At 38.7% G+C, this 17,171-nt stretch overlaps 3 protein-coding genes and 1 long non-coding RNA gene across 5 annotated transcripts; 2 read left to right on the forward strand and 2 right to left on the reverse strand.

Annotated features, from left to right (window-relative positions):
- Window positions 1–1,859: 1,859 nt before the first annotated feature.
- On the forward strand, window positions 1,860–5,402 carry LOC121804562. Of its 2 annotated transcripts, XM_042204166.1 has the most exons (4): window positions 1,860–1,974; window positions 2,166–2,274; window positions 3,306–5,064; window positions 5,150–5,402. In XM_042204166.1, the coding sequence occupies exons 3-4, from the start codon at window positions 3,319–3,321 to the stop codon at window positions 5,177–5,179; spliced, it is 1,776 nt and encodes a 591-aa protein (XP_042060100.1). In that variant the 5' UTR covers window positions 1,860–1,974; window positions 2,166–2,274; window positions 3,306–3,318; the 3' UTR covers window positions 5,180–5,402. The 2 variants fall into 2 exon arrangements, with proteins under 2 accessions (XP_042060100.1, XP_042060099.1); XM_042204165.1 differs by lacking the exon at window positions 1,860–1,974 and having other exon boundaries at window positions 2,042–2,274.
- A 145-nt stretch (window positions 5,403–5,547) lies between these two features.
- Window positions 5,548–9,247, reverse strand: LOC121803770 (receptor homology region, transmembrane domain- and RING domain-containing protein 1-like). Its single transcript, XM_042203379.1, has 3 exons — window positions 8,687–9,247; window positions 6,341–6,857; window positions 5,548–5,993 (listed from the first exon to the last, which is right to left on the reverse strand). The coding sequence occupies exons 1-3, from the start codon at window positions 9,245–9,247 to the stop codon at window positions 5,890–5,892; spliced, it is 1,182 nt and encodes a 393-aa protein (XP_042059313.1). The 3' UTR covers window positions 5,548–5,889.
- Window positions 9,248–9,329: 82 nt separating this feature from the next.
- On the forward strand, window positions 9,330–15,921 carry LOC121804564 (50S ribosomal protein L1-like). Its single transcript, XM_042204167.1, has 10 exons — window positions 9,330–10,111; window positions 13,004–13,081; window positions 13,410–13,451; window positions 13,529–13,634; window positions 13,957–14,021; window positions 14,101–14,139; window positions 14,215–14,319; window positions 14,429–14,516; window positions 15,262–15,308; window positions 15,610–15,921. Exons 1-10 carry the CDS (start codon window positions 9,476–9,478, stop codon window positions 15,685–15,687), a joined length of 1,284 nt encoding a protein of 427 aa, XP_042060101.1. The 5' UTR covers window positions 9,330–9,475; the 3' UTR covers window positions 15,688–15,921.
- On the reverse strand, window positions 13,633–15,603 carry LOC121804565. Its single transcript, XR_006051175.1, has 3 exons — window positions 15,407–15,603; window positions 14,868–15,333; window positions 13,633–13,763 (listed from the first exon to the last, which is right to left on the reverse strand). It is a non-coding gene; the product is annotated as an uncharacterized LOC121804565 (long non-coding RNA).
- Window positions 15,922–17,171: the final 1,250 nt, after the last annotated feature.

Consider the following 17,171-nt stretch of genomic DNA (forward strand, 5'->3'; position numbering starts at 1 on the left):
CACACATGATTGTCCAAGACGAAGGACCCGAGGCGGGATATTGGTTCGACTCTGAAGCCCCTGGAAGCTCAACCGCAAGTAGTCAGCCTCGAAGTGGAGTGCATCCATCTATACAAGAACAGTTGTCTATTCGGGCAAGGACATGTGACTCTACCGCCCACGCCCAACTCCAAGATGATCTAATTGAGCACATTTGGGCAAACTTTGGCAACCTGTGATCGATGACGTTTGCTTTTTCTCATACGCATCTATTATAAATTTGGTTTGACTAATATTTTCTTCCGTCCGTGGAATTTTTATGGTCAATAATTTGCATTTTAATTTCTAATATTTTAAATTATATCTTTTTTTATTTATTTTGCCACGAATTTAATTATGTATTTTTTTAGGATTTTAAGTTGTATTTTTATTTTATTTAATGAAATGTGTTTTTATTAATTGAATTTGTTGGAAATAAAAATAAAAAATGAAATTGAATGAATAGTAATTTAAGAGACGGTTAAGGGACAGATAAGAGATGGAGGGTTGCAGGTTCCGTCCCTTAGTTAAGAGATGCAGTAAAAAAGTACAGTGAGGCCCATGAATAGTAATTTAAGAGACGGTTAAGGGACGGATAAGAGACATCGTTGCAGATGACCTAACGCTTGTTGTTGACATCGTAGTTGACATAATGTCTATGTAGTTGACATCGCGCGAAAATGACAATTATGCTCCCTAGTTGATATAATGTCTCCGTATATACTAATATATAATTGGAGATCACAATCACTTTTATTATACTGGTAGTTTTAGTTTAATTTTTTTTTAATTTAATGCTTTATCATTCAACAATTATCTGTCATATTTTTGTTTATGAAGTTTTTCATGCTATATTGAAAATGATTAATATAATAGTAATTTTTGGATAATCTTATTGATAGTAACTCTTTTTATAATAAAATATAATGTATAATTCATACAATTTCAATTTAATGATAAAATATATAAGAGCTACATATATAATTATTAATATAGTTAGTTTATTTTGTACATATATAATATTCATATTGTTATTTTAATTTATAGTTTTTGCTAACAAAACTGAAGTTATAGTCACACTTTTATTTATCTTGATTATTTTTGTCTATATATTTATATATATCTGAGGAAATAATAAATTCCTAAAATCTTGAAATGATTAATTATTTTTCTATATTTACGTGATGATAGACAATAATTGTAAAAGATGATACAAATTAAATATATGAATATTAAATATCTTTTTATTATACATGGAATGTACATAAACTTCGCATATAATTTAATTGTGTGTGGTTATATTTGGATTGTTTCCATAGTTTATATATCTAGTTGGAATTAGGAAGATATATACTTTCATTTGTCACAATTTTATTGATAGGACATACCAAATAGAATTGTCAACTTGGTATTTCAGGGAATTTTTTCTCATCTTTTCCACCATGGCTACACCACTGGTGTTAGTTAGCTAAGACAATCAAGAGTCTTCCTAGCACTGATTACAATAATTGGTAGAAGAAGGAAAACAAATCAATGCCAAAGAACTAATCCAAGAATGTGCAACTAGGATTTTGTTAGGATTATCAATGGAATTGTGTTATTTTTCATCATTTTAATACTGAATTGCTGCCATTTTTTTTATAATTTTTAAAATATGGATGAAATTTAAATTGGTCATATTTTGCCACAGCCGGTCAATAGATACACATATTACGCGCTTATCTTATTCTCATGCACTGGTAAGGCAGCGTCACACTTTATTCCATAATTGTGAATAATATTTGACTATATGCAAGTTGTCATAAAATATTCAAATGTGACTCAATTTCCAAGAATATAAACTCGAATGAATAACTCAGTGATGGATGGTATGACATTCAGTCTCCCCAAACTCATAATTGTAATCACATGATCCAAAACACAGTACACCAAAGGCAAAGTCCATCAATTATCATAGTTGAGTAATTTTTTTTTAATTTTATGCATTATATAACTAACTTTTACATTCTTAATTTTATTTACCATACAACCATTATTATATTGCATTTACTGGTTTACTATCTCTTCCCTCTCTCCTCGCCTCTCCTCGCCTCTACTCTCCCTCTCACATATCTGTGTCTGAAGTTATTGCTGCCGGTGTTTTGCAGCTTTCATCAATAAATATATACCAAAACGGACTCTAGTGTATTGCATCAAGAATTCAGCCTAGAAAAACAGTCTAGAATCAAGAATTTTCAACTTTCTTCGGAAAAAAAGGTGTGATTTTTCTCCAAAATCTTATGATTTTCCTTTTCTTTTGGCTCTTCCTGTTGCTTCATTAGCTGATTTTGATCAAGTTATGATTTTTAACGTTTTTTTGATGTGTTTATCTTTCTTGTTAAAATTCATAATTTGTCAGTATTTCCACTTAAGCTTTGGAAGATTCAAAATTGCGTTTGAGTTTCTGTTTACCGCATGATTCCACTGACTGTGTTGAAGGAATTGTAAGTATTATAGTCGAATTGGAAAAGTCAGAGATGTAGACTGCATCGTATTGTTAATACTTGTTTGATCAATTTTTTTGTTTTTCTTCAAAATTATCAGTATAGTTAAAAAGAGAAAAAAAACAAGAAGAGGCAGCTGCTTTAATCCATCAATTTCAATATGAACATACAATCAGAAGTTTCTACCAAAATGATGTTGCCGCTGCAATTGGAATGTGGTTTTCTAGATATCTTGAATCACCTTTTAGAAAGAGGCAAATCAGTTTGGTTGTTTGTATTGCTCACAAATTGTTTTCAATTTCATCTCATAGAACTAAAGTAATTTTGCTGTGGAATATGTGAGATAAGCTTCAAGTAGATATGCCACTTGCAAGTTTGATATTTATAATGCTTATGAGCCACTATTGTGATTCATATGTACTGTTACATCGCACATTGGATAATCCATTCATGGTTAGTGTTTGTTTATTTCCAATGTTGAACACGGAGCGTCTTACACTCTCGAATATGTAGAACTGTGGCACCTTCTCGTATGGAAAATGTAGCTTAATGCATGTTTAGAGTGCCGGTGTGGAGTCTTCATTTGATTGAGGGTTGGTGAGTGGTGGAGGGAATATGGGACTTATGTGGGAAATTTCATCAGAGCTGTTAAGATGAAAAGTTTGTAATGGTGGCAACTTTTATGTTCTTTGGCTTGCTATGCGCGTTTTTGTTGTAAACTTTTAGCATGGAATGGAGGGTAGGAGTATAGTTTCTTGAACTCTGCTGCTGTTGATTCTGATGCGAATGAGATCTCTGATGCAGATAGTAGGAGTTGATGCTGCTGAAGAATCTGATGGAGGATGCGCAGCTGAATTTCGACCAACCATTGTTATCCGTGAGGCGACACCCACCACCAACTTTGATCTCTCAGAAACGCGAAACTAGGAGAATCGACAGCTATTCCTATCAAGTTAGGCCTCAGCTTCCTACTTACAGATCAGAGCTGAAATCTGGTCCTATTACGAATCCTGGAGCCGTGCCATTTCTATGGGAGCATTCCCCTGGACAACCTAAGGAGGAGACGAAATCAGAAACTAGATGTTCTGGAAAGCCTCCCATCGCCCCAATGCTTCCTCCTGGGAGACACCCGAAGGCTAGACAGCACAATTCTCATGTTGTTTCTCGGAGAACTACTGGTATCAAGAGCCAAGCTGTTGATGCACCGTGTACTAGTGAAGAGAAGAAACAAGATGTTCCCATTTCTTCTGACTCTCGGTCTTGTGATGAAAATGTGAAGAACGTCGAGAGCAGCAAAGATACAGCAAAGGAGGAGGAGGGTTCTGACTCTGAGGATAACAACGAAGCCTATGTTGATGCACGGGACACACTCTCGCGGACAGAATACTCTTTCTTGAATTGTAGCATGAGCGGCTTAAGCGGAGGAGAAGATCTAGATGTGAAACCTTCTGAACGATTCTCGACTGATCCACAAGATCGCGAGTTCATGATGGATAGGTTCCTACCTGCAGCGAAAGCGATGGCTTCGGAGACCCCTCATGCGCCCAAGAAGCAAGCCGTGCAAGTACAGCAGCAGCAGCATCCGCAGCCAAAGAAAACAGCAAACCAATCTAGTAAGCCTTCACTTCGCTACGGGCCTAGTTTTGCGAAGAAGTATTCACATTACCATGAGAATGAGGAAGAAGAAGATAGTGATGATGAGTATGATCAGCAAACGAATATGCCTTCAGTGTGTGGTTTGCTGCCCCGTTTTTGCTTGAAGAGTTCACTTGGTCGCTTAAGCCCCGTTCCTGCAATGAGCGTGAGGACACGAGTGCCAGCATCCCCTGCTAATAGAGGACGTCCTAGATCTTCGTCGTCTGGTTCTTACTCTGAGATGGAAAATGAGGTAAACAAAGCTGAACATGAGGATAAGGTTACTTCAGCATACAGTGATGCACCTATGCCATCACATGAATGGAAAGAAGCTCGTTCGTTTCACGAAGGAGCTACACATAAAAAGGGTTTGAAAACCTTTGAGGAGTTTTTGCACGATCGTGGAAGCTCAGATCAGGCGAGTTCAATAGATCCTGTTGCAGAGAAAACCGTCTATGTAGATACAGTACATAAGGTGGAATCACCAAATTTGAGGCTGTTTTCTCCCAACTTGTTAGAAGAAGATTTGCCTCACGAAGATTTGAAGAAGTTGCATACTGTGGATGAAGATGCACAGTTCCTACCAAACGCTAAGTCTACTGCAAATCAAGGAAGGGAGAAGCCTCTAGATTTTGGAGAAAATCGAGATTTTAGCATGGATTCGACAAATAAAGATCACCTAGCAGTGACTTTGTATGACTCTCAACAGAATCACACCGGACTTCCTGCTCCACCTCCTCTGCCTAAATCTCCTTCTGATTCCTGGCTGTGGCGGACATTGCCTTCCATGAACACGAAGAACTCGCCTCTGCGCCCGTATTGTGGTGCAGCAGAGAACAACTGTTTCAAGGCACCTGCAAATGATATGAAGTGGGAAACTATTGTCAAGACGACGAAGGTGCAGCGTCGTCACATGCATTACTCCGAGGTTGGTTTCGGTTGTTGTTTTACATGATCTGAAATTTTTTTCGAGAACTGCATTTGTGTGTTTACGTTTGTATCTGTTGTTTCAGGAATCGTTGACAACTATACCGGAAGCTTGAGAAACGCCCTTCTGGTAGCCGTGTAGATGTCAACACGACAAGGGCACGACACTGTATACTTATGTTCTCTACTGTTAAAAATGTAGCTTTAATCTCCCATTTTCTGTCATGTAAATGCAGTCCAAATAAAACATATTTTTGTGTTGATTATACTGGTATATATAATATGTGTACAAAGAAACTCGAGGTTATTTGCAAAATAAATGATGAAAGCTTTTTCCCATTTGTATTGCCCTAGTTGAATTCGTGTCATCGTGTTGTGTTTAGTGTTATTAAAACCATATCAAATATTGTGATGATATACTGTATCTTTTCTAATTTGAATGAACAAAGAAGCATAAATTTTAGACTAAAATACGAAATTACGAAAAAATGACTACTTTATACAACAAATATTTATACTGTCTTGAACATCCCATCATATACAGTCAGAAAGAAAAAAGAAAAGCAAAGCATCCATTGTTGCTTACTTGTTTCCAAAACACATTCCCACCGCTCGCAGCAATAGGCATTTGCTCCTTTATGCAGTTGTTCTATCTAAACAGTTCCCCTGCTCAGCTTACATCAATCTTTTAGTATATCAAGTTTTCTCATGATGATCTTGACTAGAGGAGAAACCGGTACGCCCTCCGTTCACTTTCAAGACCATCGTTGGCATGCCAAGAACGATAGGGAGCAGACCGCGTATAAGGTACGGTACGGTAGGTTGCTCACTTGATTGATGAAGTCATTCTAGTTCTTACATCATGCTTACAGACTGGACAGAATGCAGCACACTTCGTCAGCCATGAATCTACACAGCTCAAGTGGAAACCTGCAAATATAACTTAAAACCATTAACACAGCCATAAGAAGCGTGAACCAAGGTAGGAGAAAGGCAATGAAGATAATGTCTCCCAAAAATGAGACATTTTTTTTAGAACAAAGTTGAGTTTCCTTTTTTTTTTTCTCCTTTTCCAACTACTACGACCTTTAGCATGTATGATATGAGCAGCAAATACAAGAGCAGTTAAATGATTTTGCAACGGATAGAGTTCTTTGGCTGCAACAATTAGATTTTGTATGATATAGTCGCTTATAACTAGATATTTTAAAATTTTGAAGATACTATCCAACTTAGGACATTGTAAACGTATATATAAGACATAAGCAAGAACTTACCATGCCGGCAAGGAAGAATTTTCAGGCTTTCCCCATGTTTGTAGTCCTCGAGACAGATTGTACATGTCTCTCCTATGGGAGCGGACAGATTCACGGAGCCGAATGTTATTCTAGGGAGCGTATCCACTACATTATCATCAACAGCAGTAGCCCTCGTCTCTTGATGATTCCTCCACTGATTGACCGTGAAGCAAATTGAAACCAGGAGACATATTACAGCAAGGAGTGAAATAAATGATATAACCAGCACCGTCCAGGCAGTTTCATCAACAAGTGAGATGATGCAGCATTTGCCTCCCACTCCTCGAGCATTCTCTCTGAGGGTCTCCCCTGCTGTGTTCGACACAAATACAGCATATATCCACAGTCCTTCATGGTTTCCCATCACTGTTTCACCAAGAGGAACAAAACTAGAGTGAGCCTGAAATGGAGAAAGATGCATTTGCCCTTGCAAAGCAGGGTCAGTAGGAAAAGAAAAGACAACCACCAGCGGAATAAATCGCAAAGAAACATCGGACTGACAGAATAGATAAAATCATTCAACTTACGACTATTGCATGCACAAACCACGATAAAGTCATGGCAAGATAATATTTAGGAGCAACAGGATATTTTCTCTAAACCTTACAGTTTAAACTTTAGAATATCTTATCACTATCAGCAAAGTATTAAATTGCTAGCTTGCTATGTGAAAGGTAACTGCGATGTCGACTACATTGTGTACATCAGAGGCCAACGGAACCTTCATCGAACAACACTTAGTTTTATCCATACTTATCAAAATAACATTGCTTTAACCATACGAAAGGACAAACTACACCTAAAATCAAGTGAAAGTTTTAAATATTATACTTATTTTATGAAGCTAAATAACAATGCTGAATGCTTTTTATCCACAAACAAGAAGAGCTAACAACTAACAAGCCTGTTTAACCTGGTGCGTAGAGATGGCCACTTTTTATTGAAGAGGATTTTTTTATTTAACATCGCTCAATGATAATTTATCAATAGTATGGAGCCCTGTACTCTTAAAGGGTGATAATATACATGATTCAGTATTTTTATCTTGATCACCGGGATTTTTCCATCCCACCTTTTTCAATAGGATATGGATAAAGCAAGTTAGCTCAAATTGTAGAAACTCTCAAGGGCTTTAAAATATCCCAAAGTTCTAATCCACTTAGTAATCTATTGATTACCCTATATTGAATAACCGTCTTGTTTAAGTGTTTGGCAGTGTAGGCTGTTATAACTTATAAATAAAAATCAATTCCTACAATAACTTCAACAAGTAACGGAATTCCAATTTCATAAGAGTTTAACTTCTTCAGCGTGAAAATTCTCAAAATAATAATAACTGACTTGAGATGAGGTTGTGGTTGAGCTTAGAGCATCTCCAATGCTGACGGACGTCAAATAGCCGTCAAATAGCCTTCACACTGCCACATCATCAGCACTACAATTCTCCTGCCACATCAGCTTGCCACATCAACTGGACATCAAATAGCCATCAAATAGCCTTCACACTACCTATCCACATCACTAATAACAATTATATAATTTAATTTACACTTGTATCAACATACGGAATTTAAATTACGAGACAAATACGGAAAATTCGAATAATAATATTAAAATTTTTTTATTACATTAATATAAAAAAAAGTACAATAATTAAAAATATTACATTTAAAAAATTACATAAATTTGCATAAAAACTACCGCCTTGCAGTCCTCAGCGCCCACAACTCTTCAACTAAATCATTTTGCAGTCGAATATGAGCCTCCGTCTGACGCATGTCGGCATGTGCTTGGAGGAGGGCTTCTTCATCGTGCGGTACCCCACCTCGTACGTTGGCGGTGATGACGCCGTGGCTTGGACCTGCTTCATTATCGTCGGTGGCCCAATCAGTCAGTTGTACACCTTCATCTTCGACGATCATGTTGTGCATGATAATACAGGCATACATTATATCAGCAATGCAGTCGACATGCCACAAACGCGTTGGTCCCTTAACTGCAGCCCATCGAGCTTGAAGCACACCAAATGCGCGCTCCACGTCCTTTCGCGCCGACTCCTGCCGCGTCGCAAAGTAGGCCTTCTTCGGCTCTGATGCGCACCGGATCGTCTTCACAAAGACGGGCCACCTAGGGTATATCCCATCCGCCAAGTAGTAGCCCATATCATGCTGGTTGCCGTTGGCGACAAAACTGATGGCCGGACCGACGCCCTGGCACTGCTCGTTGAAAAGGGGCGACGAGTTGAGGACGTTTAGGTCGTTGTTCGAACCGGCTATCCCAAAATACGCATGCCAAATCCACAACCGGTAATCAGCCACGGCCTCGAGGATCATCGTGGGATTTTTTCCCTTGTAGCCGGTCGTGTAAAACCCCTTCCAGGCAGCGGGACAGTTCTTCCATTCCCAATGCATACAATCTATGCTGCCTAGCATTCCCGGGAACCCGTGCTTTCTGCGCATTTCTGATCTTCTCGTCAAACGCGCAATTTCCCCTCACTATCAGAACAATATTCGCATTCTCATCACGGCCGTCTTCGACTTCATCGAGCAGCGGCGAGCAGGCGTCGAGCGGCTCAGCCACCCACAAACCGCCGCAGATTGCGCTGCCGTTCAGACCTGCAGCTGCAGTCACAGATTCGAATTGGAAAAGGATGAAAAAATCGATAGCAACCAAGAAATTAGAGAATCGAGAGTAGCTACTGAATCTGGCGGGAGTGTCCGGGAAGGAAGTGGAGATGGAACTGAGCTGGACGATTGAGAAAATCGGATCGGTTAAGAAGCAGAGAAGAAGTGTGAAGATGAAGAATTTGCTCATTTGATAATCCGTTGTTGATGAATAAAAAAGGGATTGTGCTGTTGATTTTGTGTGTTCCTGTTTTTTATTCATGCAGGCCGCACCTTAATTACGTTTTTCACTTCAACAAATTTTGAAACTATGCTTTGTGCGGTGGTAAACGAGGTTCGTGGCTAACACAAACGAGTGTGTATTTTTTGGGGAGGGATTAGATTAAATTAAATTAGATATCCCTTAATATAAGTGGAATATGTACCCCATTCCCTTCGGCCTTTTCTCTGCGACTGCACTCCCAAAGAAAACACCTCTTCACCCCCCAAAATGGCGGCCTTTAAACCCCTACTCTCCCGCGGCTGCCGCCTCCAAAATCCGCCGCCGCCTTGCCACATCGCGACTCTCCTCCGCCGCCATTTCGCCTCCGAGCCCCAGCCGACCCCTCCCCCTGAACCACAACCTAGCTCCCAACCTAACGCAAACTTCCGAAATCCAGTTCCTATTCAACCCGTATCCTATCCCGCCAAACCCCAAGCTCCGCCACCGGAGGAAGCTCAGCCGGAATACATACCAGGAAGGCCACTCCGTCACTCAGAAGGCCAGCAAGAGAGGGAAATGCCGAATGCGGAGAGGCGGTCGTGGAGCCGGGATGAAATGCGGTATATGAAGGATGGGCCGACGATTTCCCCTGTCTCCTACGCTGCCCGGGTTGCCCCGCTGCCTGAGGATCGGGAAAATGTGGGGGAGGAGGAGAAGGGGGGTAGGTTTGAGGAGATGGAGATCGAGAGGAGGAGGATTGATGAGTTTAGGAGGAGGGGAGGTTTGAGGTATGGTGGAATGGAGGTGAGGGAGGAGGTCAACTTGCCCTTTCCACAGTTGATTAGGGCGGAGAATGCTGATAAGAAAACTGAGGAGAAGGCCAAGACGGTCTATGATGTCAAGGAGGCTATTCGCCTTGTAAAGGTCGGTTTTTACGGCTTTTTGTGGTTTGTTTGCGTGCTATTGATTTGTCGAGCCACTTCAATTGATGTTTCAACCTGTGGCGTTTCATCATTTGACAAAGTTATGAATTTGATAGTGTTTTGTTAAAGAAGAACGTGATCTATTGCCTCTATGAGGAAAAAATGGGAAAAAAATTGATCATGTTATAGTTGGAGATATTTGATGCCCTTAATTTGTTAGATGAATTATTTGGTTTGGAGCTCCTAGTGTATAATGTTATTGTCAAATAATGTTTTGTGCTTTCATAGTTCATGTCAGTAGAATGTAGCCATGAAGAATCAGTTTGAGTTTCGTGTTCATGCTCTATAGTTGACAAGAAGCTGATATTTAGAGCTAAGTATACCGTTTTCTTTTCATTGGGTTGTTTCCACATTGAGAAGACCTTTGATCCTAAATCTGTAAGAGCGTCCACTATAATGAGGACGCGGCTATAGCCGCGTTTGGGGCGGAAGCGGGGCGGCTTATAGTGGGAAGGGTGTCCACCGCGGGGGGTGGATGCGGCGGCTGGGGGGAGGGGCGGCGGACGAGGAATCGCCGGGTGCGGGGCGAGGACACGGCGGGGGAGGCTATAGCCGCGCCTATAGGCGCGGCGATTATAGTGATGAGAAGTTCCGCCGCGGCGCATGCGGCGTGAACTAAATTTTTTTTTTCTTTTTTCCTCTATAAATACCACTTCCCACCACCTATTTTTCACCATTTTCACAAAATCCATCCACTCACTATCTACACAACCACTCTCTAAAAAATGCACCGAGGAGACGACGAATCACCCGAATATTCGGCCCTAATTACCTCGTATTCTAGTTATTTACACTGCGATTATTTAAATTACACTTGATTGAAACTAAAAAATATTTAAAAATGGAAATTGATTATAAAATTTGGGTGCTATTGGAGTTGTCCACTATAGTGGCGGAAATAGAATTTTGGGGCTATGGACAACAAAATTGGGGCTATGGACAAAAACTAGGGCGGGGCTATTGGGCTTGTCCGCCTTATAGTGGACACCCTAAGTTAGCTAAATTATTTTGTAATATGAAGTTAGAGCATCCCCATCCGTGCTCTTTCCAACGAGCACGGATGTGGGCCCGGACCACTTTTACTCCTTGTCCTTAGGCAAGAGCACAACACCCACATCCGTGCTCTTCCGCAAGGACAAGCTCAAGGGTCCCACCATTCTATTATTCAATTTAAATAAAAACATTTCCACAATATTAAAATACATTAAAATTACCCGGAATACTATTACAAATTATAAAAAAAATAAAAATTACATAATTAAAATTTTAAAAATTAAAAATTACATAATTAAACTCCTAAAAAATAAAAATTACATAATTAAATTCCTAAAAAATAAAAATTACATAATTAAAGGCTAAAAATACCCCGAGGAAGACTATTCATCCGGCTCTACCCCAATGTTCTTTGGAGACCCCGTATCATTGCCACATGCGATCGAAGTTGCTCGGGGGTCATAGTTGACCTATCGGCCAAATTGAGTTGGGCCAAAACCCCCCACAATGAGTTGGTGGGGGTTGAGGTGGCACAAAGGGAGCGAGATCGGGGGCGGATGGAGTCGCGGTGCGACGCCGGTTGGCCGTCGACTTCTTCCTTCCTTGCGGCCGGCGTTGGGAACTACTCGGGCCGGCGTCAGGGCTATCCAAGTTAGCTCCGGCGAGCTGGGTGGACACCTCATCGGAGCCGGCGTCAGATAGGGATGCCGACCTCGACCGTTTGCTGGAGGAGCTAGAGGAGGATGATACGCCTCCCCTATACTTCGGATGCACACGCACCTCCTGCCAAACATTGAGGTGCTTGAACTGTTTGTAGTGTTGGGATTGGTAGGTCGCCAACGCGGCACTGATGATGTCGACCTCGCTTCTGCCGCTCCCTGCCGACCGCTCTTCCTGGAGGTAATACCCCTGAAACTTTTGGATGAGAATTGTGTAGTGTGGTGTGAATTTTTTTTTGTCGAAGTGGTGGTATTTATAGATGAAAATGTGAATTTTTGGTGAAATAAATTGAAAAATAAATTAAAAGTGGAGAGAAAACGGATATAATTTTTTGGGAAGTGGGAAAATATATTTTTTTATTTTTAATCGGATATTTTAATTAAAATCCGATTTAAAAAAAGAAAATTCCAACGGATTTGCCGTTGGCCAATCAGGCGTTGACACGTGTGCTGCTCGCCGGCACGGTTACTTACACTACATCAACCCTCGAAATCATTGATCTCGGACAATGTGGCCATGATGAAAAAGATATAACCTCCATAAGAGCATCCGCAACGGTGACACCACGACGTCCGTCCGTGCCAGTGGCATCGAGCAGCGCCGCGCCAGCGGCAAGAGCGCAGCGGCGAGCAGCGGTGTGCCGCGCCACTGGCACGGACGGACGTCGTGGTGTCACCGCTGCGGATGCTCTTATGGAGGTTATATCTTTTTCATCATGGCCACATTGTCCGAGATCAATGATTTCGAGGGTTGATGTAGTGTAAGTAACTACATAACTGTTCTCTGGTTAAAATAAGTCTCGCGAGTTTCCTTCAATTAACAAAATTTTATAATAAGTTACTCCGGTCCAAATTAATTTTGCCAATCTGGTTAGACCTTGTATCTGATAAATTCATTTCTCCAATGTTTGAGTATGTGAAATAAGTTTCTTATTCCAGATTTTTCGTATTATAACTGTCAGTCTAATAAATCCTTTTCATATTTAGTATTCGTGCAAATATTCTTATTAAAATGTTTAGGCATTATATACAATGCTTAAATTTTTTTTCCCTCTTTTCTTTCCTTTCAATCTATTAGTGCTAATTCTGATTTCATGTGGTACGTTTTAACAATGATACAGGCGAATGCTAGAAAAACTTTTGAAGAAACTTTAGAAGCACATGTAAGAATGACCCGCGACTTGGTTCGAACCGATTTGGTACGTGAGTCACTCTTTTACTGTATTTACTAGTTCCAAGGATAGTGGCACATTCAATATAATGTTCAAGATGCATGATGTTCAACATAATCTTTTAGGCTTGGTACTTTTCAAAGTGCAAAGGGGAAAGTTATTTGATAAACTTAAAAACATATTATTTTGCTATTAATGATGTATATGTAAAACAGAATCTTGCTATTGTAACTATTGTTATGATGTTATCTGAAAATCCCCTATTGTATGTTGTCACAAAAAACATGGTTTAGTAGTCATTTCTAGTTCTATATGTAATAGAACATGATCTTTAAACTCCTATTGTAAATTGCAGAAGCTGGATGGTTCAGTGCGCCTTCCACACGGTGCTGGCAAGGTACAACATATTCTATGTTCATTTGTCATGTTCTTGCTTCTATAGTTCTTGTGTCTAATGAATTTGATCCTCATCAGACATATAGGGTGGCTGTATTTGCGGAAGGAGCATCTGCAGATGAAGCCCGAGAGGCTGGAGCTGATGTTGTCGGTGGCCCAGAGCTGGTGGAGAGCATTGTTGCTGGTGATTATAAGTTCTTTCTGAGTACTTATCTTGAACATATGCAATAAGCATGCAACCAGTCAGCACTTGACGCAGATTTTATGGGCTGTATCTCTGCTCTTAGTCCAAATATGATGCAGATCTCCCCCCCTCAAAAAAAAAAAAAATTTTGATGATAAAGATGTGTACAATGAGATCTAACATTATTAAGAAAATTGATGTTTTGGTCCATTGAACTTTCCTGTAATCAGTCAATTTTTTTTGATGATTTAGTGTTGTTACTATTATGAAATGATGTTTTTATTTCAAAAGTAGGTTACAATTGATGTTTTGGTTCATGCAGGAAAAACAAAAATGGATTTCGACAAGTGTATTGCTACTCCACCCATGATCAAGCATTTGAAAAAGGTATAGATATATTTATAAAACATGTTTTGTTAGCACCTACTATTATCTAAATTCTGAACTTATTTTCATACAAATGTAGATAGCAAAATATCTGAAGAAATTAATGCCAGATACCAAGGTAAGTTCAATGTGCATCTTGTCGTTCTACGTGTAGCTGGTAATCTATCATGTCTCACAATGATCTTAAGTGCAGAAAGGTACTCTAACCAATGACATATCTCGGGCTGTCAAAGAGGCAAAGGAGAGTGTTCCTTTCGAGAAAGACAAAACTGCAATAGTACATGTGCCCCTGGGGAAGGTATAGTTATTTTTCCGTCACTTTTACTCTTACAACTATATTCTTTTTCAACACATTTCTCCATATGATATCTCTAATTCTTGTTGTTGCTTATAAACTTCATTTTCAGGTTAAATTCCCAGAAAACAGTTTGAAAGAAAACATTGGAGCTTTTGTACATGCTCTTTTGCTCGCAAAGCCTGCGGGTTTAAAAAAGAGTGAGTTTGACTTCATGAGCATTTGGTATTTCATTTGTGGCTATTTTTGTCATGATATAATTGAGGAAGTTTTGGGCTTTAATTTAAATCGAAGATGTCCGTATACATATGACTGAAAACTGATAAATCTCCAGTAACTTATATTGTTCAAAAGGTGTGTAAAAATATTTTTTCTAATAAGTTGTCCTTGCACTTTTAATGCAGTGACCAAGTTCACGTGGAAATGGTTTCATATTACACTGAATATAATTGTTTCTTGAGTGAGACTGAAAATAAGCTCCTTTAAGAACCTAGAGATAACTGATTTAGGTTGCATATATGTCATAATAAGGAGCATGTATTTTATGATACCTGAAAACCTCGACATCAGATAAACTTCTACTCATATTACATCACACTCGACTCGAGCTTAGTGGTCTGAAACCAGAATGCAATAGACAGGCTTGTACTCAGCAAGTAAGACCTTGGCTTCTGTACCTGCATGCTATGAGTAAAGATACGTCATACTTATACTTGGGGAAAGGCCAGTTCCAAGAATTAAAATTTGAATTATACTCCTTATCTGATAGACAATGGCCTTGTTGCTAGTAGCCTTACTGTGATTAAAACTTAGAAGTCCATTTATGCAGTGAATCTTTAGCAGTTCTGCTGTTCAGCTTTAGATTTGAAAGAATGCTATTGGTACGCGTTAAGAGGGCATATTATTCTTCATACTTAATCAAGTTTTGTGTCATTGTCTTTGCAGGCTCCAAATTCGCTGGGTATGTAGACACCTTCCACATTGCCAGCACCGTAAGCCCACATTCTTATCTGCTTGCTATAAAAATTTAATAATAACTAAAATTGTACTTATCACAAAATCTAAAAAATCATAGTGTGAAAAGCTTTACTTCAAATTCTTGTGTTTGGATGGAGTTTCTGAAACACGAGACTACCAACATGGCCCCAAGGGGCATGCCAAAGCTTAAAATAGTATTCGGTTCCTTTGCTGAGTTCTGCCAAGAAAAACTACTGAACCAAAATAACCTAATTGCTCATTCTAATTTTGATCTATTTTACATAACCTGATCGAACATCTTGGCGGAATGTGCAGATGGGTCGTTCGTATCCCATTTCAATTCAATCGTTGTCTATGGCTGCAGACCAGTTCAGCAAAACGCAAGTGAAGTGAGAAGGTGCATGCATCCAAGTTAACCAAAGCTTTTGTTGTAGCTAAAGGCATTTTTGTTCTCTTTTTTCATCCTTGCATTGCAAGGTTAGGGTATAGAATGTTACACCAACTACTTGATTTTACCGTTTGCCAAGTTTGACAGGCAAGTTTATGAATTGTCTATCAACTTTGAACATTTTCTTAGATTTTTATAAATTCTGAAATAAGAAATAAGTAGCTTGGTGTGTTACAATATGTTGTTTTGTCAAGAATAGGGTACAGATTATTATTTAATCTCTTTGTTTTCTCTTGACTATGATTACTTGAAATTGACTGAATATTTGCTCTATAGTTTTCTTTCGTTTTCAAACATTATCTGTTTAAGCCAATTTTTTTTGCCAATCAAAGATTTACGTGAATTTAAGCCAATTTTTTTATTTAAAATGTCATTATCTGTAGTTGAATAGTACTAATTTCACATAAGATTTTAGATTCCCAATGCAGTGCAGACTGTTTCGTATCGCGAAAATATATTAAGTCTTTATTTAGAAAGTAATCAAGGATACTATTCTTCGGTATGAAAAGTATGGTCTGTTTCTAAGATAGTGTTGGCTTTTAAATAACTTATAGGAGTAACAAATTATTTCTATTTTTTTATATTAGCTGCCACAGTTAAGATCCATAATACATATTGAGGCACTACTCATACACAATAATTAAGCTGCTCAAATTATTAAAATTTATATGGGCCCCTCGTCTCGTGGCTAGCTAGCTATCGGTGTGACAATAATGATCAAAATTTCCAAGCTTTGAAAATTTCCCCTTAATGATTAATCCCTTTTATAAATTTTCTGTCATGGCATGCTATCTGCTTTAATCAAATGATTTAATCAAATTTGACAACTTTAGCGATTACATTATTGCAGTAATATTTAGATACATCCAAGTTGTTTGCGGTCTATGTAATTGAGCCCACATTAATTAATATAAATAAAAATCTTTCATCCAAAATAAGCACGGCCCCACACCACCATGGATCTCTCCCCACCATTTTTGTTGTCTTGTGACATTTTCATAATGTCCATCCATTATTTATGTATTATTTTCTGGTACATTACAAGTACAGCCAGTCGTATTTATACCCAACAAAAAAGTAGACTCGAAAGTATTTGCATATTATACTAGTAAAATGTTTTAGTCGAGTCAAACGTATGACATAAGAATTTCTTAAATGATTTATTCATATTCTTGTTTATGTTGGAAATGCGTGCGTGAATTTAGAAAATTTGATTTTATTGTCATGTTTTTTCTTTACAACCCCGAATAATTGTTCTAATTATCTTAAATCATTGTATTGAAATTTCGACAAGTTTGATTAATTCATGTTAATCAATCGCGTTATTAAATTAATTTGCCCTGTATTTTAACTACTGACCAATAATTTATACACAAACTGGGGCATGTGTTTGTTGAGTTGTTCACATATCATAAAAGTCTGTGTCCAA

The sequence above is a fragment of the Salvia splendens genome, chromosome 5, assembly GCF_004379255.2.
Source record: "Salvia splendens isolate huo1 chromosome 5, SspV2, whole genome shotgun sequence".
Taxonomy (NCBI): domain Eukaryota; kingdom Viridiplantae; phylum Streptophyta; class Magnoliopsida; order Lamiales; family Lamiaceae; genus Salvia; species Salvia splendens.

Bases quoted from the DNA above. Each gene is read 5' to 3' on its own strand.
- LOC121804562 (XM_042204166.1), top strand. From the start codon at position 3,319: ATGCTGCTGAAGAATCTGATGGAGGATGCGCAGCTGAATTTCGACCAA. The intron at 5,065-5,149 runs GTTGGTTTCGGT...CTGTTGTTTCAG, and splicing joins GTCACATGCATTACTCCGAG to GAATCGTTGACAACTATACC.
- LOC121803770 (XM_042203379.1), bottom strand. From the start codon at position 9,247: ATGAATAAAAAACAGGAACACACAAAATCAACAGCACAATCCCTTTTT. The intron at 6,858-8,686 runs CGAGGCCGTGGC...CTATTCTGTCAG, and splicing joins AAAAATCCCACGATGATCCT to TCCGATGTTTCTTTGCGATT. The intron at 5,994-6,340 runs GTAAGTTCTTGC...TTATATTTGCAG, and splicing joins AATTCTTCCTTGCCGGCATG to GTTTCCACTTGAGCTGTGTA.
- LOC121804564 (XM_042204167.1), top strand. From the start codon at position 9,476: ATGGCGGCCTTTAAACCCCTACTCTCCCGCGGCTGCCGCCTCCAAAAT. The intron at 13,082-13,409 runs GTACGTGAGTCA...TGTAAATTGCAG, and splicing joins ACTTGGTTCGAACCGATTTG to AAGCTGGATGGTTCAGTGCG. The intron at 14,140-14,214 runs GTAAGTTCAATG...TCTTAAGTGCAG, and splicing joins AATTAATGCCAGATACCAAG to AAAGGTACTCTAACCAATGA.